This window comes from Artibeus jamaicensis, unplaced genomic scaffold (assembly GCF_021234435.1).
Source record: "Artibeus jamaicensis isolate MK-2021 breed Jamaican fruit bat unplaced genomic scaffold, CSHL_Jam_final scaffold_474, whole genome shotgun sequence".
NCBI lineage: Eukaryota > Metazoa > Chordata > Mammalia > Chiroptera > Phyllostomidae > Artibeus > Artibeus jamaicensis.
Window position 1 is genome coordinate 40,576,006 of NW_026522046.1, and position 27,383 is coordinate 40,603,388.

At 56.1% G+C, this 27,383-nt stretch overlaps 1 protein-coding gene across 1 annotated transcript; it reads left to right on the top strand.

Moving 5' to 3' along the window:
- The first annotated feature begins 104 nt into the window (after positions 1-104).
- ITGB2 (integrin subunit beta 2) lies at positions 105-26,568 on the top strand. The gene is made up of 17 exons (XM_037158183.2): positions 105-224; positions 322-482; positions 10,891-10,951; positions 11,219-11,307; positions 13,381-13,561; positions 13,769-13,939; positions 14,608-14,849; positions 15,858-16,013; positions 17,645-17,740; positions 19,985-20,074; positions 20,961-21,101; positions 22,410-22,597; positions 22,683-22,927; positions 23,092-23,311; positions 23,703-23,932; positions 25,689-25,855; positions 26,068-26,568. Exons 3-17 carry the CDS (start codon positions 10,894-10,896, stop codon positions 26,128-26,130), a joined length of 2,337 nt encoding a protein of 778 aa, XP_037014078.2. The 5' UTR covers positions 105-224; positions 322-482; positions 10,891-10,893; the 3' UTR covers positions 26,131-26,568.
- The last annotated feature ends 815 nt before the right edge of the window (positions 26,569-27,383 follow it).

Genomic DNA, 27,383 nt, shown 5'->3' on the forward strand with positions numbered 1-27,383 from the left:
ACGCCCCTGTTTGCGCCTTCTCTGACAAGTTCACCGTTCTCCCTGGGTGCCCAGTCTGCAGGCCAGTCCCCTCCCCTGGGCACTCCCTCTGTGGTTCCCCACAGGACACGGGCACCTCATCTGCACCTGAGGCAGTCCCTTGGTGCCGCCACAGGCTCTCCTTCCCGTCGTTCCGCTTCTCGCCATAGCTTGCACAATGAATGGCACTTTCCACCATCTGCCTTGTAAGTGTGTTCCTCTGACACCCCCTCGAAAGCCCATATATAGCAGAGGGGCTGGGCCACACACAGTGCAATCACCCACTTGCAACTACTTCCTCAGTCTCCTAACCGTAGAAGAGGAAGCACGGTGCCTTCCCCATCAAAGTCTGGGCTGGCCAGTGTCCTTCCAGACGTGCCACAGAGCCAGCCTGGTGAACAGCACGCAGAAGCTCCTGCCAGCATAGCCAACGCCCCGCTGCGGCCTGCAGGATATCAAGCGGGGTGAGTGACAGACAGCAAGGCTCATGTGTCCAGGCTGCTCTTTTAGTGGAGAGCAGTTTGGTGCTGTGGCTCTTCCCTGGAGGGTGGCTATAGCCCTTCCCAAGGGAAGCAGCCCCAGTTGGCCCGGCCATGCAGGGGGCCCTGATGGCCTTGGGCCCTGTTGCCTGCCCTGGGATTGCCCACTCCAGGCCCCCTTTTGCTGAGACTCCATGAGGGGAAGCGCTGCAGCCACTGCAGGCAGAGCTCTGTGAACTGATGGGAGTGCCTGCCATCACTGAGGACGCTGGGCGCCAGCATGGTGGGAGGGACGGCATGGACCCCAGTCCTTGGCTTCTGGGTCAAGAGTATCCCAACAGCCACAGACACTTGCTGAGCCCCTGAAATGAGGCCTGCGAGGCTGGCAGAGCCAGAGGAGGATGGGGGGAGGGATAGGCAAGACCCCCAGCTGGGGGTGCAGCACTGAGCAAGGCTGGGCTGTGTAGGGGGTGATGGGGCTGAACCAGCCTGTGCCTGCCTCCTCCTGCCTGAGTCAGCCCCCCCTCCCCTCCCGCCCCCAGAGCTGCCCGGGATGGTCTGTCTCCAGCAGACTCTGGGTATCTGTCTGAGTGTGAGCGTGCATGTTTGATGTGTGTGTGACGGGGGGGTGTGAGTTTGTGGTGTGTGTGAGTGAGTGTAGGTGCATGTGAAGATGTGTGTTAGTGTGTGTGGTATGTGCGGATGTGTTAGTGGGTGTGTGTCTAAATGTGGGTGTATGGGGAGCATGTGGGGATGTGTGAGTGTGTGTTGTATGAGTGTGTTTGTGTGTAAACATCTGTGAGGTGTGTGTATCCATGGCATGTTTTCGTGCTGGTGTGTCTGTCACTTCTCTCAGATTCTCAAAGGTTCACAAGGTCGGGCCTGGGGATGTGAGTGCTGGGTGACAGTGAGTTTTGGGGAGACAGGCATTCGTTGTGTGACCTAAACCAGTCTCCTGGAGGCCTGTCCCGAGGTCTCCTGGGAGTGGGGGGACTAGAGCCTGGGGTCCACCGCGAGGCCCTCCTCGGTCTCACCTCCCCCTCCCCCCAAGTCCAACCCCTGTTCTCTTCCCCGGACTGTAGGTGAGTCTGTGTGTGCTGGGGACCCTGCTGCTGTCCCCAGCCAATCTCCCTGCACCTGAGCCCTCCTCCTTTGAGGGCACCTGGTACCACGAGGTAGAGGAGGAGGAGCCACCGGGACAGGAAGGGGAGAATGAGTTTTCTGATGGCTGAGGGCGCCGGCACCTTGCACGCAGCGAGGAGGCCAGATCCTGGGGAACTGGCAGAGAAGAGCTGCTGCGAGCTCTGGGAGGTCCTTCGTGCGGCAGCCACATTAGTGCAGGGCCCCCGCTCCACCCAGCACTGCACGGGGCCACTTCAGAACCCAGGACTGGCGTCCCCCTAGCACTGAGGACATCTCTTTCCCAAATAGCGCTGGCGTGGCGTTGGCTGAGCCCACATCTCTCTGTGCCGCACACTGCGCAGGGTCACAGGAGGGCCTTACTCTGTGGATGCCTGACCTCCAGGTGACCTTGGAGGAGTGACCAGGGGCTGGGTTTCTGTGAGAGTGAGCTCTGGGTCTGAGGTGTGCCGCTGTTTCTTTTCCTAGCTGTTGAGTGAGTTGATCAGCAACTGGCAGAGGCGCCTGTGGACAAATGTGGGCAGAGGGCACTCAGGGCTGCCCCAGGGCTTTGTCCAACAGAGAAAATCGAGGCACTTCCCGGGGGGCAGGCTGGGCAGCCAGACACCCACCCACCAGCCTTGGGTCTGCCCGCTGAGGTCTGGGTGGGTTTACCTGCCCTGCAATTGCCAGATTGCACGTATGTAAGAGGCCTTGAACAAGAGACAGCCATTACCTGGAGATTTCATACAGGGAGAGGAGGCAGCCCAGGGCCTGGCCAAAGTTCTGCAGAAGAGGCACTGCTGTCCAGGGGAGGGGAGGGGCCCGTTCGCACCTCGTCCCACCCAGAAAGAATGTGACATGAGCAGGATGCTTGGCTTCCCATCTGTGAAATGGGAGGGCCGGGCTGGGCCAGCCTGTAGCTTAAATTCCAACAGACTCTATAACCAAAGGCAGAATCCACACCTCACTCCCCAGGGACGGAGCTGTAGGGACAAATGGATAAGGGGTGTCTGCGTCCGGCCAAGGTCCCCAGAGAACAGGGCTGCAGCTAGGCTCCTGCCCTTGGACAGGGCAGCACGGAGCCTGTGGTGACGCCCTGTGACCCAGGCCCCCACCAGCTCAGTGGAACACATCTGCAGGGCTCATCTTTCTGCTCTGTTGTCACTGTGGGAGTGTCCCACAGTCCTGCCCGAGGCAATGTCATGGGCAGCTGGCTCCTTTTTGCAGGTGAGGACATTGCCTGCAAGGGCTTGGTAGCACTTGTGTTCACCCAGGGAGTAGGGGTGCTGACCATGCTGGGCCCCTCTGCCCAGCGCTGGGCCCCCTTTCGGTGATGTTCTGGTGACACCCACCAGACAGAGCTGGCTGGCATGCTCACTGCCTGTTTCTCTTTGCACAAACTGGACCCCAAATGAGGCTGTCAAATGTGTTGTCATCCCACCTCAGACCCTGCCTATCACCGTGAGACTGGTACCCCGATCCGGGGCATCTGCCTAAACACTCTACCAAAGGAAGCAAGCAGCTGGGGAGGGCGGGGCTCCCGAGTCTCCGTGGGCCCTGTGATCTTGAGCCACCTGTCACCGGCTCATGACCGCAGGGAGCTGGGCCTCCTCTCCACGTGTGGGCTTCCCACGAAGCTGGCTTTGCAGAACTCCGCGTTCAGCTCTGGCAGCTGGGCCAGAAGGGGAGAGGGGTGCTGCTCTGTGCTTAGAGAGGCAGGAAAGAGCCGCCAGCACTTTTCTCAGGGCAGGGCGGGCTGTGGGTGAAGTGGGAGTTCCTGACAGGGCTGGCAGTTTCCAGTAGCTTCCACCATTGGTGAGAGGGCACGTTAGTGATGGCGCAGGCGAGATGAGGCTTGGCAGGTACAGCCAAGTCCCGGGGCTACCCCGTCTGCGACCTGGACAGGCCTTTCTGCGTTGGCCCAGGGCTCCTTCCTCTACCTTTGAGGGTGTTCACATCACTCCCCCTTCCAGCAGCCAAGAAGCAAGGCCCAGGAGAGTCCAAGAGCAGGCAGACCCTAGCTTCTGCGTGAGCCCCTTATGTGGGCCCCCACCCAGTACAGAATCCACACAGCGCAGGTTTGAGAAGGGCAGCCTGTGGGGCCATCTTGGCTGTGGGGGAGCTGTGGTGTCACAGCCCCTGGCTCTGATTTGGGGGAAGAGGAGCGGGCTCGGAAGTGCCCTGTGGCCTCTAGAACCTGCAAAGCAGGAAACCACGGTGCGGCTGACCTTTCTCAGCAACAAGCTTGTTAAAAACACCTCTAACAAGTTTCCCCGAGCCTAGACGCACATCTCAGTATCTGTAGCAGTCAGGGTTCTCCAGAGAATCAGCGCCATTAGCATGGGTATGGTGTGTGTGTGTGTGCACAGAGAGAGATTTAGTTTGAGGATTTGGCTCGTGCAACTGCAGGACCTACTAAGTCGAGACTGCACGGCAGGCCAGAAACCCGGGAAAGAGTCGATGTTGCAGCTCGGGCTGGAAAGCCACCTGGCACCATACTCCCTCTTCCTCCAGGGACTTCCATCTCCTTAAGACCTTTGACGGATTGTGTGAGGCCCACCTACGCTACGGAGGGCAATCTGCTTTACTCCAAGTCCACCAATTGAATGTTCATCTCATGTGAAAAAACACCCTCTCAGCAACATCTGGACCAGAGTTTGGCAAATGCCTGGGTACTATGGCCCAGCCAATTGATACATGAAAGTCGCCATCATAGCATCCTTGGTTCTGTTTAATAAGGGAGGAAACTGAGGCTCAGTGGCTAACATAGCTTGTCCGCAGGTGCTCAGCCACTGAGGGCAGGTTTGGGAGTTCTGGCCCCAGGGCCGGGCTGATGTGGTTATGCCTCGGGAAGACACCGGGCCTGCTGGTACGGTTGCGTGGAACAGGGGGCAGGCGCAGTTCGCTCCCTGATGGATGGGGGTGAACCAAAACAATGAGTGCAGGGTGTAGCCAATAGTGTGGGTGCTAGGAACACTGCCCCGTCTTGTTCCCAAGGGCCCCATTATCCTGCTTGGCCATCTAGGCAAGGGCCACTTTCCCCTGGCAGAAGCTCCCCCCCAGAGGACTGACTGTGTCTGCCCTGATCCCTTGCCTCCCTTAGCCACTGCCCTCCACCCAGGAGGTGCCACAGGGTCAGTCACGGCCTCTTTCCCTTTGGCAGGAGATGTGGGGTTGGGGTGCGGTTCGGCCTCTTGGGTGCTCAGATCCAGCCCATCTGAGATGCAGAGACCTCCATGCCCATGGGGTGTCATTCCACTGCACTGGATGATTCTGGGGAGAGGGTCACCCAAGTATCGCACCCTGAATTGCTGCTAGAAGTGGTCTAAGGGGTTTCCTGGGGTCTGAGGAGCTGAGGCAGGGCCCGAGGCTGGCCTCATCGACAGCGAGACCTCACTGAGCCAGGGCTCTCACCCAGGAGGGGCCATAGGGACAGCAGGCCACCCCGGTACCTTGGTGAGCATTGGGCTACCCGGGGCGTGGGGCGCAGGTTCGCTCCCGGTGCTTCAGGGGCTGGGGGCGCTCGCAGAGTCAGCCCAGGGGAGCAGCGCTTCCCCCCACTTCATTTTAGGTTGTGTGGATATGGCCACGCTTCAGCTTTTGCAGTGCAGCAGCTTTGGGGTGTGATGGAAATTCAGTGGGAGTGTTCAGGGGGGTCGGGGTTCTGTGAGGTCTTGGCAGGGGTCAGAATCCCAGAAGCTGAGAGGTCGCATCCGAGAGGAGAGAGCAGCAAACATGTGTTCAGTGAGTGAATGAAGGAGGGCCCTGAGGTCAGTGGTCTCAGTTCTTCCCACCACCACGGAGTCACCAACCCCCCTGGGAAGCTTTGGGACAACTGCTCAGCCACCAGCGAGTTTGGATTCTCTTAGGTGAATATTTAAAAAATCATCATATATGTTTGTTGTAGGAAGTTTGGAAAATACAAACAGGATAATAAAGAAAATTGCAAATGCTTACAAGGGCAGCCGCTGGAGGGAAACCTGGACAGCTCTGGTAAACATACCAGTTTCCCACGCAGTCACTTTTTACCGCGAAAATGGAGCCATTCACACGTTTTCATTGCAGTGTGGGTTCCGCTGGGTGGGTGTTAAAAATCTTAAAGACGTGTGCTACTGCACAGCTAGACCGGAAATCTCGTTACCTCGATTGCTCTACCTGACCACTAGCCAGGGGGGCTTTCTAAAGTTTACTGACCACTGGCATTCCCTCCCTTGTGAAATATCCATCAGCTTCCAGCCTTTGCCGTGGCGTATTTGCCTTTTTGCTATTAATTTCTAAGATTTTGAAGAGGAAGATCACTACTCACCTTTTGAATTAGATAGTAATTAAATATTTTCATTCATTCACTTATTTTGTGTCCCAAATTTGTTGTTCCAAAGTCATCGCTCTTCTTGCCCTCTTTTCCCTTTAGGTTTTTGATGTAAGACAGATATTCGTCTGTTTCTTCCATCATTTTATTCCCTGAAACTGCATTAACGTGCCTGTGTTGTGAGGGGCCCTGAGGGGGGGAGTCCCTGACAGCCAGGCGCCCGGCGTGCAGTGCACCAGTGGGCCAAAGACCGACTGACCGGGGTGGGGGGCCTCGGGGCTCCCACCCTTGGCTTCTTAGTGCAGCTACAGCCAGGAACTAACACTAGCAGCCCTGCCTGGTCCGACTCTGCCTTTCCAAGCGCCTCTGTGATTGTCATGCATTTTCCCTTGCAGTGGACTCATGTTATGGCTTTCCCCCAGGAAATGGGTTTCTATGTAATTATCCATCGCTGCTTTCATGTTTGCTTTCTGATTCACCGACTTCCGCCCCCTTCTCGTTGCTCTTTCAATTCTGAATCCTCCAGCCCTGGAAGGGAACTGTCTTTCCTTTGCAGCCACCATTAGGGCACCTAGGGCATCAGCTTCATGTCCCTAAGGGGTCGAGTGCACCATCACTCTGCACATAGGGCGTCTGCCTCACCTCCTCTTCCACAGTGTTTGGAAATATGTTGCATTTCCTCTCTGACTTAAGATAGCTCTTTTCAACCGGTGTGCCGCAGGAACTTTTAAAGTGGGCAACACCTGACTATTTAGTTGGGGGCACTGCCCTCTTTTCCCTTAGACTGTCAAATAAAAAAATGACAGCAGCCAACACAATAGTAGCCATCTGGTGTGAATGAATCAAAACTATACCTATTTTTTGTCAGATCGGAAAAAAGTAGACTTTTTTGGTGTGCCGCGGTATTTTAGTGATTAGTTTGTGTGTGCCAGCAGAGGAAAAAGGTTGAAAATCGCTGACTTAGGAGATAGTCAGGGGGAGAGAGGTATAAGGGGGGGCAAATGGTAATGGAAAAATACAATAAAATTTTTAAAAGAGATAATAGCATTTTAAAATTCCTAGTTAATGTGTGGGGCGGGGCGGAGGGAAGTCTTGTTTCATGCCATTAAGTCGTAAGCTGTGTTTCTTCAAATTTCTGCTCTTGCGCATCACCAGCGGTGAAATTAATAGCTGTGACCACGTGCACAGGCACTTGGACTATGTCTTTGGGGCTGGAGTTTTGGAAAACTGTAGGCTATGTCCTCCTCAGTCCTGCTGCCCTCTTAGTCCAAAGGATGGGCTGGACCTCTGAGATGGGGGCGGGGCTCCTGCCCCCATTGGAGCTGAGCTGTGCTCGCTTCTCTTTTGTGTTTATGTAAAGCAGATGCAACCGACTGCGTCCCGACACAGTGATTCTGAAAGGATGAGGCCTCTTTTACATCTATGCTTTATTCTTCTTGAAACAGCCCTGACTCACCCACTCCCAAGTGAGCAGGGACCCCTACCTTCTCCTCCTTCTATTCCCCCCTCCAAATCTCGTCTATGCTCATGGCCCCCGTCACTTGGTTTGGGGATCTCTTGTAAGTCAGCACTCAGGTGGCTTTATTCTCTGACCCCAACAGGCAAGGAAGGGCAAGCTCCCATGCCAAGTGCCAATGGTCAGGGGGGCCACGGCAGCTGGCATGGCCTCGGCTGAGGGTTTGGACTTTGGCGAAACCTTCATTTGCAGCGGCGAGTTGCACCCACACTAGCTCATCCTGACTCACAGGCTTTGCCTCCCACTGCTTCTTGCTCAAAGTTGTATTTCTTTTCTAATGTTCCCTTTTCTTTTTTGTCTCACCAAATATGGGTATTTTTTTCATGTGTGTAGTTTAGAATATTTTCCTTTTCTTCTAATGCTCCTTCCGCATCTCAGAACCCAACTGTTTAACATTTTGTTTGTGGTGAAGTGGGCCCTTCAGTAGCTTCATTCACTGGGTGCAGAGGGGAGGCTGCTGCACCCCATCTTTTGGGAAGCCCACTGGCACAGGGAACTTGGGGTGCCACTTCTTACGGTTTCTCTAGATTGTGCCGTCTCTCCCCTAGTGGGCAGGGTCCAGACCCTCACCCGCTCGTGGGGTGTGAGGTTTCTCAAACAGCCTAACTGAGGGTTTTGTATCTTGAGTCTTGGTGATGGATGCTTCCCAGATCTGGGGAGATGGTAGCCTCGCTGGTGAAAGGCACTCAGCCCTCCAGCAGAAGGGAGGCAGGGGGCTGTCCCTCGGAGGACCCCCTCTGGCGTGTGCTCTGCAGGCCTGGGCTCAGGTGGCCTGGCTGGAACCCGAGCCCTTCTCCTCGAGCTGCCCTCTCCCCTCGGTTCAGCCCTGGGCCTCCCACTGGCCTGCTCACGCCCTGGCCAGCTGTCATCTCTGGCCCCAGGGCCCTCAGGTGCAGAGGTCGCTCCACACATGATCGCAAGCCGAGCCTGTCCTCCCCAGGGCAGGGGACAGGCCTGTAAACCCCTCCAGTTGCACAGAGGCAACTGAGGCCGAGTGAGCCACTGAGGTAGGACTGCCACCCAGGCGCAGGCCCTGCACAGTGCTGGCCCGGGGGTGGGCCTCCAGGACAATGCCTAGAGGAGAGCTCGGTCTGTGAGCGTCGGGCTCACAGGCTGGACTTGGGCAAGGTCCTGGGCCTCTGAGGGTCAGTCCTGGCCGCCAGGCTCGGCCACTGGGCCCCTGTGCCCCGAGGTCCAGCCCTGCTCGCCCGCAGCCTAGAGAAGCACCGACTCCCAGGCTCCATGCTCTGTCTCCTCCCCTCTGCCCACCCTTTGAACTCCCAGAGCTGCGTGTATCCAGGTGTCCCACCCCCACTCGCCTGTGGGGCACACAGTGGCGGGGTCGGGCCATTGGCAGTGGCCGTTCCCACTTCTGCTGCAAGTGAGAAGTAACATTTGGGGAGAGAGCAGCCCTTCTACCCACTCCTCCCTGGCTTCCTGTGGTTCAGATAAGGCCTTGCAGCCTGTGGGTCTTGCCCTAACAAACAAGCAGTCCACTCTCTGTGGGGGGAGTGTAAGTGTGACGATGCCCAGGTCCCCGTCCTGCTGCTGCTCGGCCCTGAAGAGTTTACAAGCTGGTTGTGGTGAATGTTGGGGGGAGGGGGCGGTCAGGTCTGTGACCACAGGATGGGGGCAGAGCTGTGTTTGTAGGTCCTTTCCCCGAACCAGGGGATCCACTCACCCTGCCAGACCACAGGCATAGTTGGGGCACTTGGGGAGGGGTTCCCTCATCCTCTATTTGGAGCCACCTTAGCCTCAGAAGTGGGGGTGCTATCCTGGGGTTGACTGGACCTTAGGTCGCTGAGGATTCAATGGGCATACTCAGGGCACCAGTCCAGCCGCCAAACTTTGGGGGACCCAGGTGGAAAGCTGAGGCTGGTTTTTGGGCTGAGCCCCATGTCCCACAATTGAGGGACCACAACGGGCAGCCTGAAGTGAACCGAAACCGCCTCCCCTGCTGGCTGCTCTTGTGACCCAGGAAGCCAGAGTAGCAGGGGTTCTGCTTTCGACACAATTGGGAAGAATTGAGGGTTCTGTTTTGACACTTCCAGGCCCTGAGTATAATCTTGGAGAGAAGCAGGGAGCAGGATCACCTTCAAAACGAGAGGGACTTGGGGTTGGGTGAGAGAGGAAAAGGGGGGACCAGATCACCCACGGTGTGCACCCAGATACCCATGGCAGGGACCACGTGCACCCAGAGGCCTATAGGCCACAGCAGGGACCGAGCAGTCCCCAGAATAGGCAGGCCAGCTCTGGGTTGGGGCCTCTGTCAACCGGGGTAGACCCACCCTGACCTGGGGCTCCGAGGGCACGCTGATGGCCCACCACCATCAGGCAGTGTGTTGGGGGCAGGGCGCCCACGGAGCCTCAGAGGCCCACCCCGGGAGAGCAGCTGGCATCCGAGTTACTTTCAGGGTGAGTTGTGCTGATTTTTGCTTCTGATAAAACATGGCCCCTTCCTGCCTGTGAACTCCTGGTTTCTTACTTCTCAACACCTTCTCCGCTTCCTTGATGTCACATAAAATGTCACAGTCAGCGACAGTGTTTTCAGAACGGGGGACCCACCCACCCAGGAAGCCCTGCTTCCCCTCCCCTGCTGTTCTGAAGGGCCGTCACTTCTTTGTGCCCAGCCCGGGTCTGCAGCCCCTGTGGCGGCCCCTTTCTTGTCCCTGCCCAGTGGGCTGTGGCTTGGAAGGTCCTGCCTCTGCCTCCGAGAACCAGAACAGAGTTCAAACCCAAGGCCTCAGACCCTGCACCCACGACTGTGCCTCTGGGAGCATCAGCAGTCAGTGACCGCTGAGTGACCAACTTCGCTGGATGCCCCGTCCACCCCTCAGCCCGGGCGCTAGGTGCGTCAGGACAGCGTCAGGAAAACGAAACAATGGCCTACTGCAGCTAGTGCCCTGAGCAGGCGGTGGCGGCTCTGCGTGACGCTCCTTTGCTTCTTGGTGCGAGGCATCCTCAGTGCTCAGGGATGGCCTCTCCTTCCAGTACTGTTTCTGCCATGCATATGTGTGTGTCTGGTGCATGTTTGTTATGACACGTGTGGTATATGTGCACATGTGATCGTGTGTGGCATATGGTTCACAGGCATCTGTATGGTGTGTGTACATGTATGTGTGGTGTGTGGTGTGTGCATGCATTCACTAGTGTGCTGTGTGTGATGTGGGGGTGGGGGTGTTGGTGTGTATGTACATGTGTGCCCTTATGTGCTGCTGGCATGAGGCCCCCTCTCTGCTCGTCCCTGGAGGCCCAGTGGGCCCATGGGTGTGGCAGCCACCTTTTGGGGCAGCCAGGGAGACAGACTGAGCTGGCCTTACCCAGATACTAAACATCCTCAGCAGCAGGGTCAGAGCCTCCTGGCTCTGCAAGAAGGGGCTCTGTGGGCAGGAAGGCCCAGACTCTGGGATCTGAGGATCTGTCACCAAGGCCCCGTCCCTCCACAGGAAATGCTGCGTCAGCGCTCCCTGCTGCTCACCCTCTCTGGTCTGCTTTCCCTTGGCTCTGGTGAGTTCCTCGGGACATTCCTGGTGGAGGAGGGTGGGGCCCACCTTCACACCCTCCAGGAGGCTGCTGTCTGTCTCCTGGCAGACACACACCCCCAGGCTGATCCCATCCCTCCTGGTCCTCCTGCTGACCCTCCTTTCCCTTCCATCTACTGTGTGTGGGCTTGGTCATTTGTCCACCCATTCGTGTTCGCAGCCCCTTGTGCCTGCCAGACTCCACATGGGGTCAGCAGTCCCACTCACAGAGCCCGTCTCATCTTGCCCACAGTTCTCTCCCAGGAGTGCACCAAATTCAAGGTCAGCACCTGCCGGGACTGCATCGAGTCAGGGCCTGGCTGCGCCTGGTGCCAGAAGCTGGTAAGAGCTTCCTTCCTGGCTGGTCCTTCCTACTTGCACACCTCCTGGGCTGGACCTGCCTACTCTGCCTCTGGAACTGCAGGCACCCAGGACCATCACCAGCCCCTTTCCTAGTGGGACAGGAACAGAACAGGGTAAAGGATCGTCTAACTCACAGAGGGACAGGCAGACCTGCCTCCTGCCTCCCGGGGTTTCTGCCCTCTGTCAGCAGAGCCTTGCTGGAGAGGCCAGCCGCAGGCCTGTGTCCCCTACAGCCTGGGGCACACAGGGAGGTGAGAGGCAGTCCAGCTTTCAGAATACAATAAGAAGTGGAGAAGTTCCCTCCTGGGACCCTAATTCCCTCTTGTTGTTTTAAGGGTGAGGCCTCTGGGAAGAAACTTGAAGGCCCAGGACAGCCAGGGTTTTTTCCCCCTGGTCAATATTATAACGCAGGAACACCCGTTGCATTCCAATGTCACATCTCTTTCGTCTCCTTGAATGTGGAACGTTCTTCACGCCCTTGACATGCCTGAAGCTTCAGGACAGCAGGGCTGTGTACCACCCCTCACTGGCTTTGTGTGCCATTCCCTCATTCTGTCCAGGTGGACATTTGGTGGGAGCCCCATATGGGGGGCTCGTGCTGTCACTGTCCCACTATTGGTGACACTAGCTAGAATCACTCTTGTCAGGCTTGTGCACCGCGACGTCACTATTTCCCTTTGCACGGAGAAGTAATCTGTAGGGAGGTGCCCGAGGCCTGGAGACACTCTGCCCCAACAAGCCTCCACCATGAACCTTGGCCTCCGTCCCTGATCTGTGCCTGAATCAGTTGTCAAAGAGATGGCTAGCTGACTCCTAACGGCTTCTGATGTCAGGAGAATCCCCGCCCTCCATCTCTCTCTCGTAGGTAGGGACCCACTGATTTTTACTGTATCTGGTAGCTTATAAACGATCATGGTTGTTTTGACATTTTCATGCTCACATTGTTCCCAAGTTGGCATTGGGACACCCCTCCAGGCCGCTCCGTGACCTTGGTGGCCCTGGTCTCATTTTCCAGCCCTTTCTTACTCTCAGGAGTAAAAAGATCCCCTGGTCGTGAAATCGAGCCCTTCTCTGAGGCTTTCTGGTTTTCTTCCTGAACGGCCTGACTCCAGACACCCATAAACAGGCATCCTCATTTTTTCAATCCTTCCACACACAGAAAGCTGTCTCTGAGTCACCAGCCCACACCACTGCCCCAAGCAACCCACGGGAGAAGTCAGCGTGGTCGGTGTTCCTCCTCCAAGGGGGGTGTCCTCTGAGGCGGGGGGTAGCCTCTCCTCTGTCCCCTCTCTCGTCCCCACCCCTGTCACCAAGCCCCTGCCCCCAGCCAGCCTCCTGCCTGTCTGGTTACTCTCCATTGCGAAAGAGAGCAGAGATGTGAATATGATTTTAGCACCTCCCGTGTTAGCACACCCTCCCTTGGGTACAGCTCGCTGTGGCCCAGGGTCGGGACCCAACCAGCATGACCTCTTCTTTCCTGCTGGTGTCAGAATCCATGGGGCATTTGTGGGGGCAAAGGGTCACAAGGAAAGTACCCTGGACCCAGGTCCTTTGCTCCCCTATGGCCCCTTTCTGGGTTGCGAGGGGCTTGGCCCAGAGCGCAGGCCTGGGGTCCAGGGTTCCGTGGGTGCCCTGAAGTGCCTTGGGACTGCCACACAGGCTCAGAGGGGATGCCCACATTTCCTCGGGAGGGAGCCACCCCCCACCAATAAAGGCTCTGCTGACAGAGGGCAGAAACCCCGGGCCAGACAACTGGGGGCTCTCAGCTCCGGGCTGCAGAAGGTTCACCCAACGCCCAGCCCGGACTGCACACCAGTTCTCCTGCTGCTGCAGGCAGTGAGGCAGCTGCCCACCTCAGCCTCCCCCGTGTCTGGGGGCCTCACGGAGGAGCTGTCTGAGGCGGTGTCTCCCTGGGGACTGTCCAGCCCCCCACCTCACCCCCGTATTACAGGGGTGTTTGTCTCGAATGCCAGAGCAGATGGGGAGGGCCCGCCTCCTCAGACTCCGAAGGTCAGCCCCACGTTTCTCCTCCCTCTTCCCACTCCCCACCAGAACTTCACCGGGCAAGGGGAGCCTGACTCCGTCCGCTGTGACACAAGGGCGCAGCTGATATCCAGGGGCTGTGAGACGGATGACATCATGGACCCCAAAAGCTTCGCCAAGACCACGGAGAACCAGCAGGGGGGCCAGAAGCAGCTGTTCCCACAGGGAGTGACGCTCCATCTGAGACCAGGTGGGCTTGGCCCTGCCTGGGCTCTGCGGCTGCGGGCGGGTGTCTTTTAGCCCTGTGTCCTGTGCTTTGTGTAAAAAGGAGGGGAAAACGCTATTCTGTTCCCCTCTGAGAAGGCTGACAAGTCCCACAGCCGGCCACCTGTGTAGCCGCTTACCTCGGCTTTGCCCGAGCCGGCTGGCCCCCTCACCCTCCCGGTCTCTGTGGCAGGTCAGGAGGCCGTGTTCAACGTGACCTTCCGGCGTGCCAAGGGCTACCCCATCGACCTGTACTACCTGATGGACTTGTCCTACTCCATGCTCGATGACCTCATCAATGTCAAGAAGCTGGGGGGCGACCTACTCCGGGCCCTCAATGAAATCACCGAGTCTGGCCGCATTGGTGAGGGCCACAGCTAAACCTGCTGCCCCCAAACCACCCCCACCCATGTCCTGAGAAACAGATGCGGGGGCTCGCACAGTGTCCCTGTCTGCATCCTAGCCAAGGCCGTACCTGGGGGCTGGCTCTCCTGACACCCTCCACCCCCTCCCTGCCCTCTCCTCCCTTCTCCTTTTGTTTGTTCTTCAGTATGTTTGAAAGACAATGTCCTACAGTGCTAGTTTTTAAAAAATTAAAGACTGCAAAAGTATACAGGAATTACACCTTTGATGAAATAATCGTGGCAAACCCACACAGCCCTGACCTCCCGGCAGAGGGGCCTCGGTGCTTGGCAAGCAGGGACTTATTTATAAAGTGCGAGTCTCAGACACACACGTGTGTAAGGGAAATGGAACATCACATGCATCTCTGCTCCCTCTGAGCTGTTGTGTCTGTGTGTGGGGACACACACACACTCACACATACCTAATTACACATGTACACGCACTTGGTCACATACCTGCACACTCGCACGCCCCGTGGGCCATCTCCCTTCCTCCCCTGCCCTGTGCCAAGTAGGGGAGCTGGGGCCCCATCCTCGTGCTCCCCCGGTTTGCAGCCCTGCCCTGCCACCACCTGGCCACCTCTGCTTCCCCTACTCACCCACCCCCGCCCCTGCCTCTGCCCCTCAGGCTTCGGGTCCTTCGTGGACAAGACCGTGCTCCCCTTTGTCAATACGCACCCCGAGAAGCTGAAGAACCCGTGCCCCAACAAGGAGAAGCAGTGCCAGCCCCCATTTGCCTTCAGGCACGTGCTGAAGCTTACCGACAACTCCAACCAGTTCCAGACAGAGGTTGGGAAGCAGCTGATTTCAGGAAACCTGGACGCCCCCGAGGGGGGGCTGGATGCCATGATGCAGGTCGCAGCGTGTCCGGTAAGGCCGGGTCCCTGCTCTGTCCCTGGGTCCCCCAGCCACAGGATCCACCTTCACCTTGAACACTCTTAGAAGACCCTCCAGTTACCCAGAGATGTCACTATCAGTTTGTGATGTGGGGCACATCTTCTGAAGCCTAAATGTGAGCAAACAATCTTGTACAGCAAGATCACTGAGTGGCCATATCCCGGCGGTTCCTAGAGCAGAATCGCCACCGACCTCCTTGCCCCTGGAGAAATAAGGGGTGTCCTCAGAGGCTCTCCCATGTCACGTGGCTTCAGTGGCCATATCTGGACTGCCCCTCACCCAGCGACCATCTCCTGCCCCTGACTGCCCCCTCACTCACAGGGTCCTGTCTGGTCAACCCACCCACTGGGTTCATGATGGCACTGGTACAACACCATCACCTCCTGTTTTAACCTCGCAGTCCTGACCTGCAAACTGGCTTTTAATCCTCCAGCTGCTCTGCGGGTCCCTCCGCACTGCTGCCCTTGCGTCACCAACACACACTTCATTTCTGTGTGACGTCACGGTGATGACAGGCGAGTTGCTAACGTGCCTGACTCTCTCAGGCCCCACTTTGGGCCCCCGAGTTCCTTTTTTCCTTGTGTCTGCAGTGTTTTTATGTTGTGATAAGCTTTTCTACAAGTATTTTCTCTCCTTCTTTGGAAATAGCCCCTGGGGATTTAGTCTCTCAGGATTTAGTCCCTCGGAAGTTGTAAGTTTTTTCATATAAACATGCATGTCAGTTCCCCCCTGGGTCCCACACATGCACCGGACTTTCGTGACCTTGTTGCCCTAGAGAAGCACCCCCAGCCCCAGGTGCTGGAACCTGGAACACACACGGAAACCAGAGTTGAGAAGCTGGTCCCAGCCTGCATCCTGTCTCTGGGGCCTCCTGCCTGAAAACCCTGGCATCAGGGGATGGGCGCAGCACCTTGTCACCTCTCCTCTGTGAGAGCCCCAGGAAGGAAACTGAGGCAGGTAACCCTGTCTTCTCTCTCTCAGAAGGAAATTGGCTGGCGCAACGTCACACGGTTGCTGGTGTTTGCCACCGACGATGGCTTCCACATTGCAGGCGATGGGAAGCTGGGAGCCATCCTGACCCCCAATGATGGCCAATGTCACCTGGAGGACAACATGTACAAAAAAAGCAATGAGTTTGTGAGTGCCCCCTGTCCAGGGTCTTTGTTGGGAGGGGACACAGCACAAGAGACTGGGGAGGAAACATTGGGCCAAAGGGGAAGGTTCAGGGGTGTCTGTAGTTCTGTCCAGGAGGACTGGAGGCCAGAGTCATTCCAGGCTGGCTGAGAGAGCACTTCTGGGGGTTCAGAGAGATGGGAAGAGGCCCTTTGTCCAGGTTAAGGAGCCGCGCTGTCACAAAGCGGTCAGTCATCCTCCACTTCGGGTGTGCAGCTGTAGTCCTGAACCGCCGGCTTTCCCCTGGCCTGCTGTGCAATAGCACTCTGCACCCCGAAATCATAAACTCCAGGCACTACCCAGCACCTCAGCGATAGTATAACTCAGGGGATCTTTGCCCGGAACGTGCAGGCTCCAGGGGAGGGTGTCGGAGGGAACATTTCAGGGGGCCACAACTCGGACAGGAGAAATGTGCCTCTGAGGTTCCAGTGAGCCTCTGCTGGGGGCTGAGACCACCCCTCAGTTGTCAAAATAAGGCGGCCCACGCAGGGGTGGCGTGGGAGCTCCTGCCCGATGCAAGTCAGAGGAGTTCCCTGGCACTGCACGAGCACAGATGCCCCCACTATGTTCCCTCTCGTCTCCACTGTGCACATCCGGAGAGGTTTCTTCTTCAGGGCACCGATCAAAATCATGTCACAACTTACACTTTCTTATCAAGATAGTTGTTGATGCCATTTATTGCCATTTCAATGCCAACAGGAATCACCAAGTTGGGATGCCGTGAAGGAAGAACATTTATTCAGTGCAAACGGCTCCATTATGATAAAGCTGGGAGGTCCCCCGGGTGAGGCCCCTCAGCCCTGGTGCTGCAGCCTGGCCCCTCTGGCTAGATAGCTCTGCTCTTCTCCAGTCTGCAGTGGTCGAGTCTGCTGAGGTGGCTTCCTCTGGTGCTGACACCTGTAGACAGGGAAACCCAGTCTTTGGTGAAAAGAGAAAATGCCCTCCCTCACCAAGCTAGAGGAGAGCTGCCCTATAGAGAGAGAAGTCCCTTTCCTTGGTCATCAATCCTCATGCAAGTGAGGATTCCAAATCCTCACAGTTTGATTGGTCCAGAAAGGCACTGTCCTAACTGGTCAGAATGGAACTGCTCTGATTGGTCAGTGAAGATGCCAGTGGGGCTCTAACTGTGCAGCACCAGTTGCACCTGGAAAACCTCAGTCATATTAGTCGGAATATGATTCCAGGAACTCCTTTATAAGGACTGCCTCAGATAGCAGGAGCACAGTGCATGAAGGCAGCTCCATGCAAGAGGCAGGCAGTTGCGAGCAGGCTTCTCACGGAAGCATGTCTTGCATGAGAGGTTCCTGTTCAGAAATGGCTTCCAGGTTCTGCTTTTAAATTTGAGGCCAGTTACACCTCGCTAGTTATCTTTTTTTTCAGGGTCATTATTCTTAACTGTGTTGTAATATAACTGGTTTCCCTCGCAATTCTATTATGTTATGCGTTTGTCCACATCATTGGGAAGGGCCCTTGGGACAGCCCTGGAAGGGTGCGGCCTCCAGCCCCTGCAGGCCTTTGTGCTGGGCAGTGTGGACGGTCAGCCTGGACAGCTGGTGCCGGCCTCCGCGCTGTCCAACTGGGCATCTTCTCTCCAGGACTACCCATCGGTGGGCCAGCTGGCACACAAACTGGCTGAAAGCAACATCCAGCCCATCTTTGCTGTGACCAAGAAAATGGTGCAAACCTATGAAGTAAGTAGACTTAGGGTCTTGGGCAATAGGGTGGGACACAGACGTGTCAATGTCATCACAGGCTGAGTTCTGCTTCTGTGTGCTGGGTGTGTGGGACAGGCGGCCACACTGGGCCACGGGCTCAGGGGTGTGAATGGGGCTGTTGGGAAATCCAAAACCTCTTCCTGCCACATGACATCTCTGTGTGGACGGGAGAGGGTTGCTTCCCTTGATATTTAGTGTATTTGTCATCTTGGCATGGCTCATTCTGGCTCCAACGTGGCGGCCGTTTTGAGCAGCAGATGCAGTGTTTTATTTGACGGAGACTCTAGCTTTTTATTCACATACATGGAATATAAGCATTTTCACAAAGCCTGAGATGATATTTCAGGAAAGTTTACGAACATAGACATGTGGCTTGGGGGACTCCCCAGGGAAGCACACCCACGTCGCCTGCAGACCCTGGGCCCCAGCCAGCGGCTGTCCCTCCACGGAAGCTGACACTTCAACACCCCAAGATCCCTTCCCTTTCTCCACCTCAGGAGCCCTGGTCCTTCCTGACTTTTCTGAATTACTGTCTTTACCACATTCTTCAGTAGCATGGAATTCTCGTGGGGGATTGCTTCCCGTTCCTGCAGCAGCTTCGCTCCATCTGTCCTCTCTTTCTGGTCACCACTGTGTGTTTGGTGTCTGGCCAGCGTTTAGCTGGGGGGCTCCTCTCACTCTGACGGACACGAGACTCTCCTGGCCCCTTGACATCCCTACACCCTGAGCAGTGTCCGCCTACCATCGGTGAGCCTGCCATGTCCTCTGCTCAGGAGGGGTGGTGCGCTTGATTGTGGCCAACAGTGAGACCAGGAGTTCCTGCTGTCACTTTTCCTGGACTCGAGAAAGGTCGGGACTTTGCAGGGCACACAGAGAAGTGGGAGGGGGCAGGCAGTGGGAGCTGGCCAAGCCACAGGGACTGTGCCTCGGCTCCCTTCAGGGCTGGTGGCTGGTTGCAGCAGGTTCAAAGGCCACCTGCATTAGCTGCGTGGGCACCAGCAGGTCAAGACCTCGAAGCTGCTGAGTTGACTATATTATGACATGTGACAGTCCCCTTCTTACCGAATTGTAGTAGGTCCTGGCAGTTTATCATTAGCAGCAGGACTTGAGCTCCAGAATACAGGGTGATAACAGGCCGCAAGCTGAGATGGGAACTTGAACCCCAAACTTTCCCCTCCAAGTAGCACAGATGAGGCCCTGGGCAATTCACGGGCCTTTCTGAGATTGTTCCCTGAGCCTCTGTCATGATGCTTATGAGAAAGGGGTGTCCAGGTGATCAGCGATTCGTAAGGGGAGTGGACACATCCTCCGGGGTTTCTGCAGCATGGCTCCACAGGGTAGAGGGGACAGGACATGGAAGCACCCAGCTTTCCCAAGCCACAGCGGAGTCCCACTGCTGGAATAGAGGGGAGTTGGGTGAGGAAGGCCAAAGGGGCTCAGTAGCCAGGCTGTAACCGTCCTTGTGAGCTCCATGGAGGTGACAGGACCTGATTCTGGGCAGTCACAGAAAGGTTTTGAGGCGGGAAATTGGGCCAACCATCAATTCTACAGGACAAAGTGTTAGAGCAATCATCAATGAATGATGGCATGACCCTCGAACCAGGCTGAGGTGGGTGTGGGGGAGAAGTGGTCCAAGCTGCCCTGCCAGCTGGCCCCGGGCCTATCTGCATTTCTGGTGCTTGGGCTTGCTACCCCATGGACACAGCTGAACCAGCTGACCTTGGCCTGCTGGAGTGGACTATCTCATTGTTTCTAATAGTCATTATTAAAATCCAATTATATCAACTTATTGAAATGCCCCAAACTCCCCCTTCCTGAGTCCTTGGCATAGTCTTGATCACCCGTGTTCTCCTGGTTTGCATCGGTTTTATCCACATGGTGGGAACACTACCTAACCATGGCAAGGCACATCTCTCTTCAGCTCTTTGTTCAGTGATATCAGTAGAGTGAAGTCCAGCCAGGCAGATATTTACACCAAGGAAATTGGCAGATGCTACAACTCAGGGTGTTTTCCCCTGAGAGCCCGATGTTAACAGTTTACCAGCACACCACTAACTATGCACTGTCTTAACTAAGTACTGTGAGATGTTGGGTGGGGGGTTGTCTGAATCACTGTACACGCGGGAAGGAACCCTCTGGGGTGCTGCAAACTGGCGGAGGCTGAGATTTCCATAGCCCCAGAGTTGCACTCATGACCCACCTGGTCTTCTTGCCCAACAGAAGCTCACGGAGATTATCCCCAAGTCTGCAGTCGGAGAGCTGTCGGATGACTCTAGCAATGTGGTCCAGCTCATTAAGAATGCCTACAATGTGAGTCCCTGGGTGTTCTGCTGGGGACTGAACACTTTGGACAGATGCCAGCCTCCTGCAGGTCAACAAAAAGGTGGTCTGGATGGGAGAGCCCATGTCTTGTATGGGCCGCCGCAGGCCTTGAGGACAAACTGACTCTGAACTTCCAACAGGGCCGGTGCACCTTCTCTTGTTGATGGCATGGCATGTGTCATGTCGGACCCTCGCCAGTGCCTTCTCTGAAACAGGCGCCCTAGGCCTCCTCCTCGGCCAAAGACTCTGATGGCTTCACTGAGCCAAGCTGTCTGGGAGCACCCTAAAAAATGCCAAAGCCATTGAGTTTAGTCAAAGCCCCACTGAGTAGGTTCTGATGGCTTCTTGTGTGTTCTTGGAGCCCTATACTCCCAGAGTGGGTCTTCCTGAGCCCCAGCTGCTGCCTATGTGTGTTCCCATCTTTTCTGGGGTGGTGCACCAGTATTGGCTGATTCACCATCTCTCTGCCTATCTTTCTCTCTTTTTTCCCTCTCTCTCAGTCTCTTCCTCCTTATTTCTCTCTCTGACCATCTGTTTGTCTGTCTGACTCCCTCTGCGTCTTCAGTTTTTCAGCTCCTACCCGTGCCAGGCACCGAGGGTTCAGTGGTGAGCAGGAGGGTCAACCCCCCATCCTCATGGGGCTGTGATCTGCCCCCAGGGAGGTTCCTTCACTGGCCTGTCTCGAGGGCAGAGCCATGGTGTTGGTGACCCCAACAGCCGCTGCACAGGGCACAGGGCCAAGCGCCTTCCCAGCTCTCAGTGTTCCTGTGGGTGGAGGGAGAGGGGGACAGGGAAGCGTGCAAAAGCCAGGACCTGGAAGGCCTGGAAACAGCAGGACGATCCTCCTTAATCAGCAGCCACTCTTTGCCCACAGAAACTTTCCTCCAGAGTCTTTCTGGACCACAACGCTGTCCCCGACACTGTGAAAGTCACCTACGACTCATTCTGCGGTAACAGAGAACCACGGACAAACCAGCCCCGGGGGGACTGCGACGGTGTCCAGATCAACGTCCCGGTGAGGTTCCTTCCCAGCATTCCAGAAGGTGCTCTCCCAGTGACAGCTAGAAGGAAGTGCACCCAGGCAAAACAGAAAGCTCAGAAATAAGTCACTGGCAGGAGCCGAAGTCCGTCCACCAGAGGTCCAGTTCCCTTCCTTTAGAAACCTCTTAGGCAAAATGAGATCCACGTAAGTTTATCTTCCCTATTAAGAAGGAGTAGGTGGTGCACTTAGCACCGTCTTTGGCACAGGACATCCTTGTTGTCAACACCAAAGAAATCCCTGGCGTAGCCCTAATGACCACGAGGTCGGCAGCGCCCCCTGGGAGCAGACACTGGAACAGCGCATCTCTGTAAAGCGTGTTCTTTCTGCATGTTACACATCTGGGTTGGTTTTCTTGATTTATGTTTTTTGAAAACACATTAAAGCAGGGACCAAGCAGATATTTAGAAATAAACACTGACTTACTTCCTTCATATTTATCATGACCATTAACTGTTACATTTTGCTGTGAACTAATATTCAGCAAAATACTTGCTTATATTGCATTATTAAATATGATATTAGAAGGTCTTCAAACTTGTTACTTACTAAATGTTACATGAGAATTTTTACTGAAATATCTCCTTCTTGCATTGGGTGATTCACACAAGACTTTATTTAATCTTGTTGTTGGCTGATTGCTTTATCTACACACATGTTCCCTGCTATTCCCTGCTATTCCCTGCTATTAACAGGGGTTAATGTACCATTCAGAAATTTATTGAAACGGATTCGGGAGTGCCTTACTCTTGACCAGCTGGCGTTTCCTGAAGCTCGGGGCTGGTGTCCACTTCAGGCGGGTATGTGGCGGGCAGGGACCCTGCTCTGCCTCAGCCTGTCCTCTCAGGCAGGATTTCGACCCCATATTGAGGGTGAGAGCACAGTTCCCCATCCAGACTTTAGGGTTTCCTGTGGGACTCGGGACGCTGGCATGCTGCACTTAGGGACAAAGTATATGTCCTTTACGAAGTCACTTAAAAATCTTTTTGAACGCTTGTGCGGTACAAAGTTTTCTGAAAACCACCTCCCCAGCCTAAGTGCAGGACGGAGATGGTGGGCGCGGGGAAGACCATAGGGTCACCATGCCATGTTCTGGCATCTAATCTTTTTCTCATCTCAAGCCCCAAGTTCCGGAGAAATCCTTCAGTGTTCCTTGTTCTCCCCCTGCCCCCACCTCCATCCACTGCCTCCAGGCACCTGAGAGGCCTATGCCCTCCTTGCCTGGAAGCAGGGTCCTAATCCCAGTGCCCTGGCCTCTCCTGAGCTCTGCTGTTCCCCACACAGGTCACCTTCCAGGTGAAGGTCACGGCCACAGAGTGCATTCAAGAGCAGTCATTTGTCATCCGGGCTCTGGGCTTCACAGACACGGTGACTGTGAGGCTACTTCCCCAGTGCGAGTGCCAGTGCAGGGACAGGAACCGGGACCGAAGCCACTGTGGTAACAAGGGCTCTGTGGAGTGCGGCATCTGCAGGTGAGCTGCCCCACCCCCAGGGCAGGAGCCACACACACAGCGAGGATCCTGGGGAGGAGCCCTGAGTGGTGTCCCTCCTGTCCAGGTGCGATGCTGGCTACATTGGGAAGAACTGTGAGTGCCAGACGCAAGGCCGGAGCAGCCAGGAGCTAGAAGGCAGCTGCCGGAAAGACAACAGCTCCATCATTTGCTCGGGGCTGGGGGACTGCATCTGTGGGCAGTGCGTGTGCCACAGGAGCGACGTGCCCAACAAGGAGATCTTTGGGCAGTTCTGCGAGTGTGACAATGTCAACTGCGAGCGCTACAATGGCAAAGTCTGCGGAGGCACTGGTGAGTTCTCGGGAGTGAGGGGCAAAGTGGGAGGAGGAAGCAGACAGACAGAACATAACGCCGGGAGCGGGGTCCTGGGGCCAAGCCCTGGTGGGTGCAAGGCCGAGTGGGGGGGGTCTGGGGCGGAGCAGGGGTGACTGTGCCGCGGCCCCACTGTTTCCCAGACCGCGGTGAGTGCCGCTGTGGCAAGTGCCTCTGCAAACCGGACTACGAGGGCTCGGCCTGCCAGTGCCAAAAGTCTGAAGAGGGCTGCCGGAACCTGCGGGGGTCCGTCTGCAGTGGCCGTGGCCAGTGCATCTGCAACACGTGCCAGTGTGACACGGGCTACCAGCCGCTCTTCTGTGAGGAATGCACAGTGTGCCCACAGTTCTGCAGTAACTCCAAGTGAGTGCTCCCCCTGCTTGAAACCGGTGAACTTGTGAGCCCCCAGCAGAAATCCGCTGCCCGGCTGGGGCCCCAGGAGGAGAGGGGGGCTGCCCTCCTCCAGACTGCCGCGCACCCACTGCCGTCCTTCAGTTCCAAGAGCCACGGCCATCTGGGGCCCCATCCGTCAGGCTTCCAGGTCCCAGGAGCTCTGCCCACCTCACTCCCCAGGAGCGTCACCTCCCGCCCCAGCCACAAAGGTCACATGGGCACCAGCGTCAGCCCCTGGGCAGCCAGGACCAGCCCCACCAGGGCCACCCCGGTGCCCAGACACCAGCACTCTCTCATAGTGTTGCCCACGCTCACACATGGGCAACACAATTTTACTCCCTTCGCACACATGCTCACGCAGGTCCTGTGCCGAGTGCCTGAAGTTTGACAAAGGCCCCTACATGAAGAACTGCAGTGTGGCGTGTCAGAAACTGAAACTGCTGAGCAAGCCCCATGAGCGGAGTTCGTCAAGGAACCCCAAGCTGACCCGGAAGTGCAAGGAGCGTGACTCCGAGGACTGCTGGATGTCCTACACCCTGTGGCAGTTGGATGGGAAGGACACACATGACATCCACGTGGAAGAGATTCGAGGTGAGTCCCTGCCAGATGGGACATGGGCACCAGACCTGGAGTCATGGGGCCTCTTGTGATGGCGAATCTGCTGCACAGGGCTCTGAGCTCATGGGAAGGCGGGCCTGGCAGGGTCATGCCAGCATCCAGGACTGTGGGCCTCCTGCCCTGGACTCCAGTCTCTGACCTTACCTTCTGGAATGTGAGGGGTAGGGGACAGCTTGTGCCCTAGCTCAAGGGGATGGGACCCTGCTGGAGGGACGATATGGCCCGAGCTGGTGATACCCCCAGGGATGCTGGCCAAGTAAGTCCTGGATCCCTGTGTCCCAGAGTTGGTCCGGGGACAGCTATGTGGCCAGTGGACAATTTGCATGCTCAGAGCTCAGCCCTGGTGCAGGGGAATCCAAGGCTCCCAGGAGACCAGGCATCCAGTTTCCCAAGTGCTGCTCACTGTCCATTTGCTCGGCTCCAGATCTGTACCAGGCCTAGTAATGGTGCAGGACTCAAAGACAGCAACCTTGTCATCACAGATTCATGTGCCAAGGGGACGGGAGCCCCTCGTTAACACATCAGAACACTAGTGCCAAGATTGGGGGGCGGAGCGCTGCAGCCAGGGGCACATTCACAAAGAGCATGTCCAGGGACGCTTCCAGAGGTCACAGGTTAGAAGGTCTCTCTGAGGAGGACGCAGTGCATGTCAGACCAGTGATGAATTCATCCATACATGGGGGGCAGAGGGTGTACTGTCCGGGGCACTGGGTGCCTGCTGTTCAAGGGCCCTGTGAGTCCTGGGAGGCATTTGGGTCTCTTTCCAAACATAATAAGGAGCCCTTAGCAGAATTTCAGGAGAGTGAGGGACAATCTGAACTGCATTTTCAAAAACTGGACACAGACCTGTGGTAGGGACTGGACATTGATCTGGGGGTTGCCTGCTAAACACAGGACTTCGAGGGACCAGCGGGATGCAGACCTGGAGGGGCTGCTGAGGTCCAGGTGCTGAAGCTGGGAGGTGGACAGAGTGGGTTGGGCTGGGTCTTTGGGTCTATTGAGGACAGAGGAGGGAACTGCCCACTGAGGGTCCTAATCAAGAGACATGAGGGGCAGGTGCAGGATCCACAGGCCATGACAGGGAGCAGGATTTAGGTCAATATTGAGGAGTTACACTGGGTGACAATGGCAAAGGGTACGTGGAACACTGGGACTTGTGGTAAATAGACCCCATGGATGGCGTCAGGGCTTTACACAAGCAGCATAGAGAGCCCACAAACTCCCAGCTCCTTCGCCTTGTTCCCTCCCAGAGAGGCTGAGGGGACACAGGACTGGGATGCCCAGCTACTCACGTGGCTGCACATGGGTCAGCGGTCCACCAAGGGCCCTTGCAGTACTGAGACCTGCTCTCAGCTCCCTTCCCCACAGTGGGAGCCCTCCATGTGGTCTAGAAGGCTCCGCATCGTACTGGGAGGCTCAGTGTTCACAGCAGCAGCCCACCCATGCTCTGCCCTGCTAGCTGGTAACTTAGGCCCTTCTTTCTTTGTAAACAAGAGTCCTCCGGGTTTCATCTGGAACTGCATGGCTTGGCCTTGAGCCGGCCCTGCCCTGACCCAGACTGGGGGCTGGGTTAGGTTGTTTGCTCAACTACTGATGGCTGTAAGCCGGATAGTGGGAAAGATCTGTCCACCTTAGCACTATGCAATGACCTGAGATAGGGGCCCCTGGGGGGCCCGGTAGCTAGGGAGAGCCTGACGCTGGGTGTGTATGTGTTTTCTCCCCACTTTAGAGTGTCCAAAAGGCCCCAACATAGCTGCCATTGTGGGGGGAACTGTGGCAGGAGTCGTGCTGATCGGTGTCCTCCTGCTGGTCATCTGGAAAGCTCTGACCCACCTTAGTGACCTCAGGGAGTACAAGCGGTTTGAGAAGGAGAAGCTCAAGTCTCAGTGGAACAACGTGAGTGGTTGTCCCTGGGGGCCCTGGTCCCGCATGGGGAATCTCTCCATAGAGCCCTGTGTAACCTCCACACGTGGCTACCGCCTCCCCTCCCCCACCACCACCCTTAGAGCTCCTGGTGCAAGCCCTGCCAATGGGACCAGAACCAGTGGGAAGGGCACCCTACTCCTGCCTCCCCTGCACTCACAAGTCCAATTTGCTTTTCTTACCAGGATAACCCACTTTTCAAGAGTGCCACCACCACAGTCATGAACCCCAAGTTTGCCGAGAGTTAGGGGCACTTGGTGAAGACAAGGCCGTCTGAGCAGAGCAGACGGAATCACTCATGAACCATGTCTTCCGCATCAAGCCGACTGCAACCCCGCTCTGTGGACATGGCTGGCAATGCCTGACAACTTCCTCTATTAACCACAATTTTCTGGCTGAGAGCGACAGGGCAAGATGATTATGTGGACTCCTCAGGAGACACTGGTGCCCCTTCTGATATGTATCACCTTTTAATACAGATCCCTTGCAAAAGGGATCGCTGGGGTCTTATAGGCTTAGAGACATGTTTTCCTTGTATAAAAATGAGGGCGGCAGTCTGCTGAAAGGTGATAAAAAAGTATTTATATTTGCACTTATCAGGGTATAAAAATCACATCTGTTTATTATACTGTTCCCCCATCATGTGTATAGAAAACATTAATAAAACCTTCCTAGAGTCTCTCTAAGGGAGCTTGTTCTGCAGCTATGTCCTCCCTCCCCCATCCTGCTCTCAACACACTTAAGGGGTCCGTGACAACTCCAATCCCTGGCCCTCCCGGGGCTTGACTTTCTGGTCTCCTTCTTCATCTGTTGGCCATGCGTACAAGGCCTCTTTGGTCCCCGTCCCTGCCTCACACATAAGCAGCTTAAGCAGCTTTCAGAAGACATGGGGTAGCTCCACCAAAGGGGAGCCATGCAGAGTCTGGGCAGGGCAGAGCAAGCCCAGAAATGAGCATGCCTTCCCTCCTGGTTACACCTGCTCTCCCGGGGCGGGGGGGGGGGGGGTGGGGGTGGTGGTGAGGATTGGGGTGTGGGGAGCGAGTGAGTTTAAAGTGAGTGGTTTTCCCCTAGCCGTCTCATGCAAGGAACCTGGAAGTCATGGCTGACCCAGTGCCATCTGGCCAAGTGAATTTTCATTTTATTTGAGCCAAACTGACAACAGACCAGGAAGCAGTATCTCAAATGCTCTGGTGAAGGACAGTTTTTCGGTTCTTTTTATACATTTGGAGTTAAGGGGAAATGTAAAGAAGATTACCAGAAGGTGGGAGAAAGCCAGGTGGGGAAACCTCTGTGATTGGGTTTACAGGATAGTTAACAAGATCACGGGCTCCCTGGGATGGGGGGGGGCGGGGGGGATTGGGGGTGCTTAGCCTCTGAGGGGTCTGAAAAGAGAATTACTCTGGCGTTTCAACAGTTAACCCAGATGCACAAGGACAATGCACAGGCTGGCTTAAGGCACAGGTAACCTTTTACTAAAGAAGTTATATGCCTGGGGAGTGAC

Coding starts and splice junctions, on each gene's coding strand:
- ITGB2 (XM_037158183.2), top strand. CDS start 10,894: ATGCTGCGTCAGCGCTCCCTGCTGCTCACCCTCTCTGGTCTGCTTTCC. Junction 11,308..13,380: donor GCGCCTGGTGCCAGAAGCTG/GTAAGAGCTTCC, acceptor ACTCCCCACCAG/AACTTCACCGGGCAAGGGGA. Junction 23,933..25,688: donor CCACGTGGAAGAGATTCGAG/GTGAGTCCCTGC, acceptor TCCCCACTTTAG/AGTGTCCAAAAGGCCCCAAC.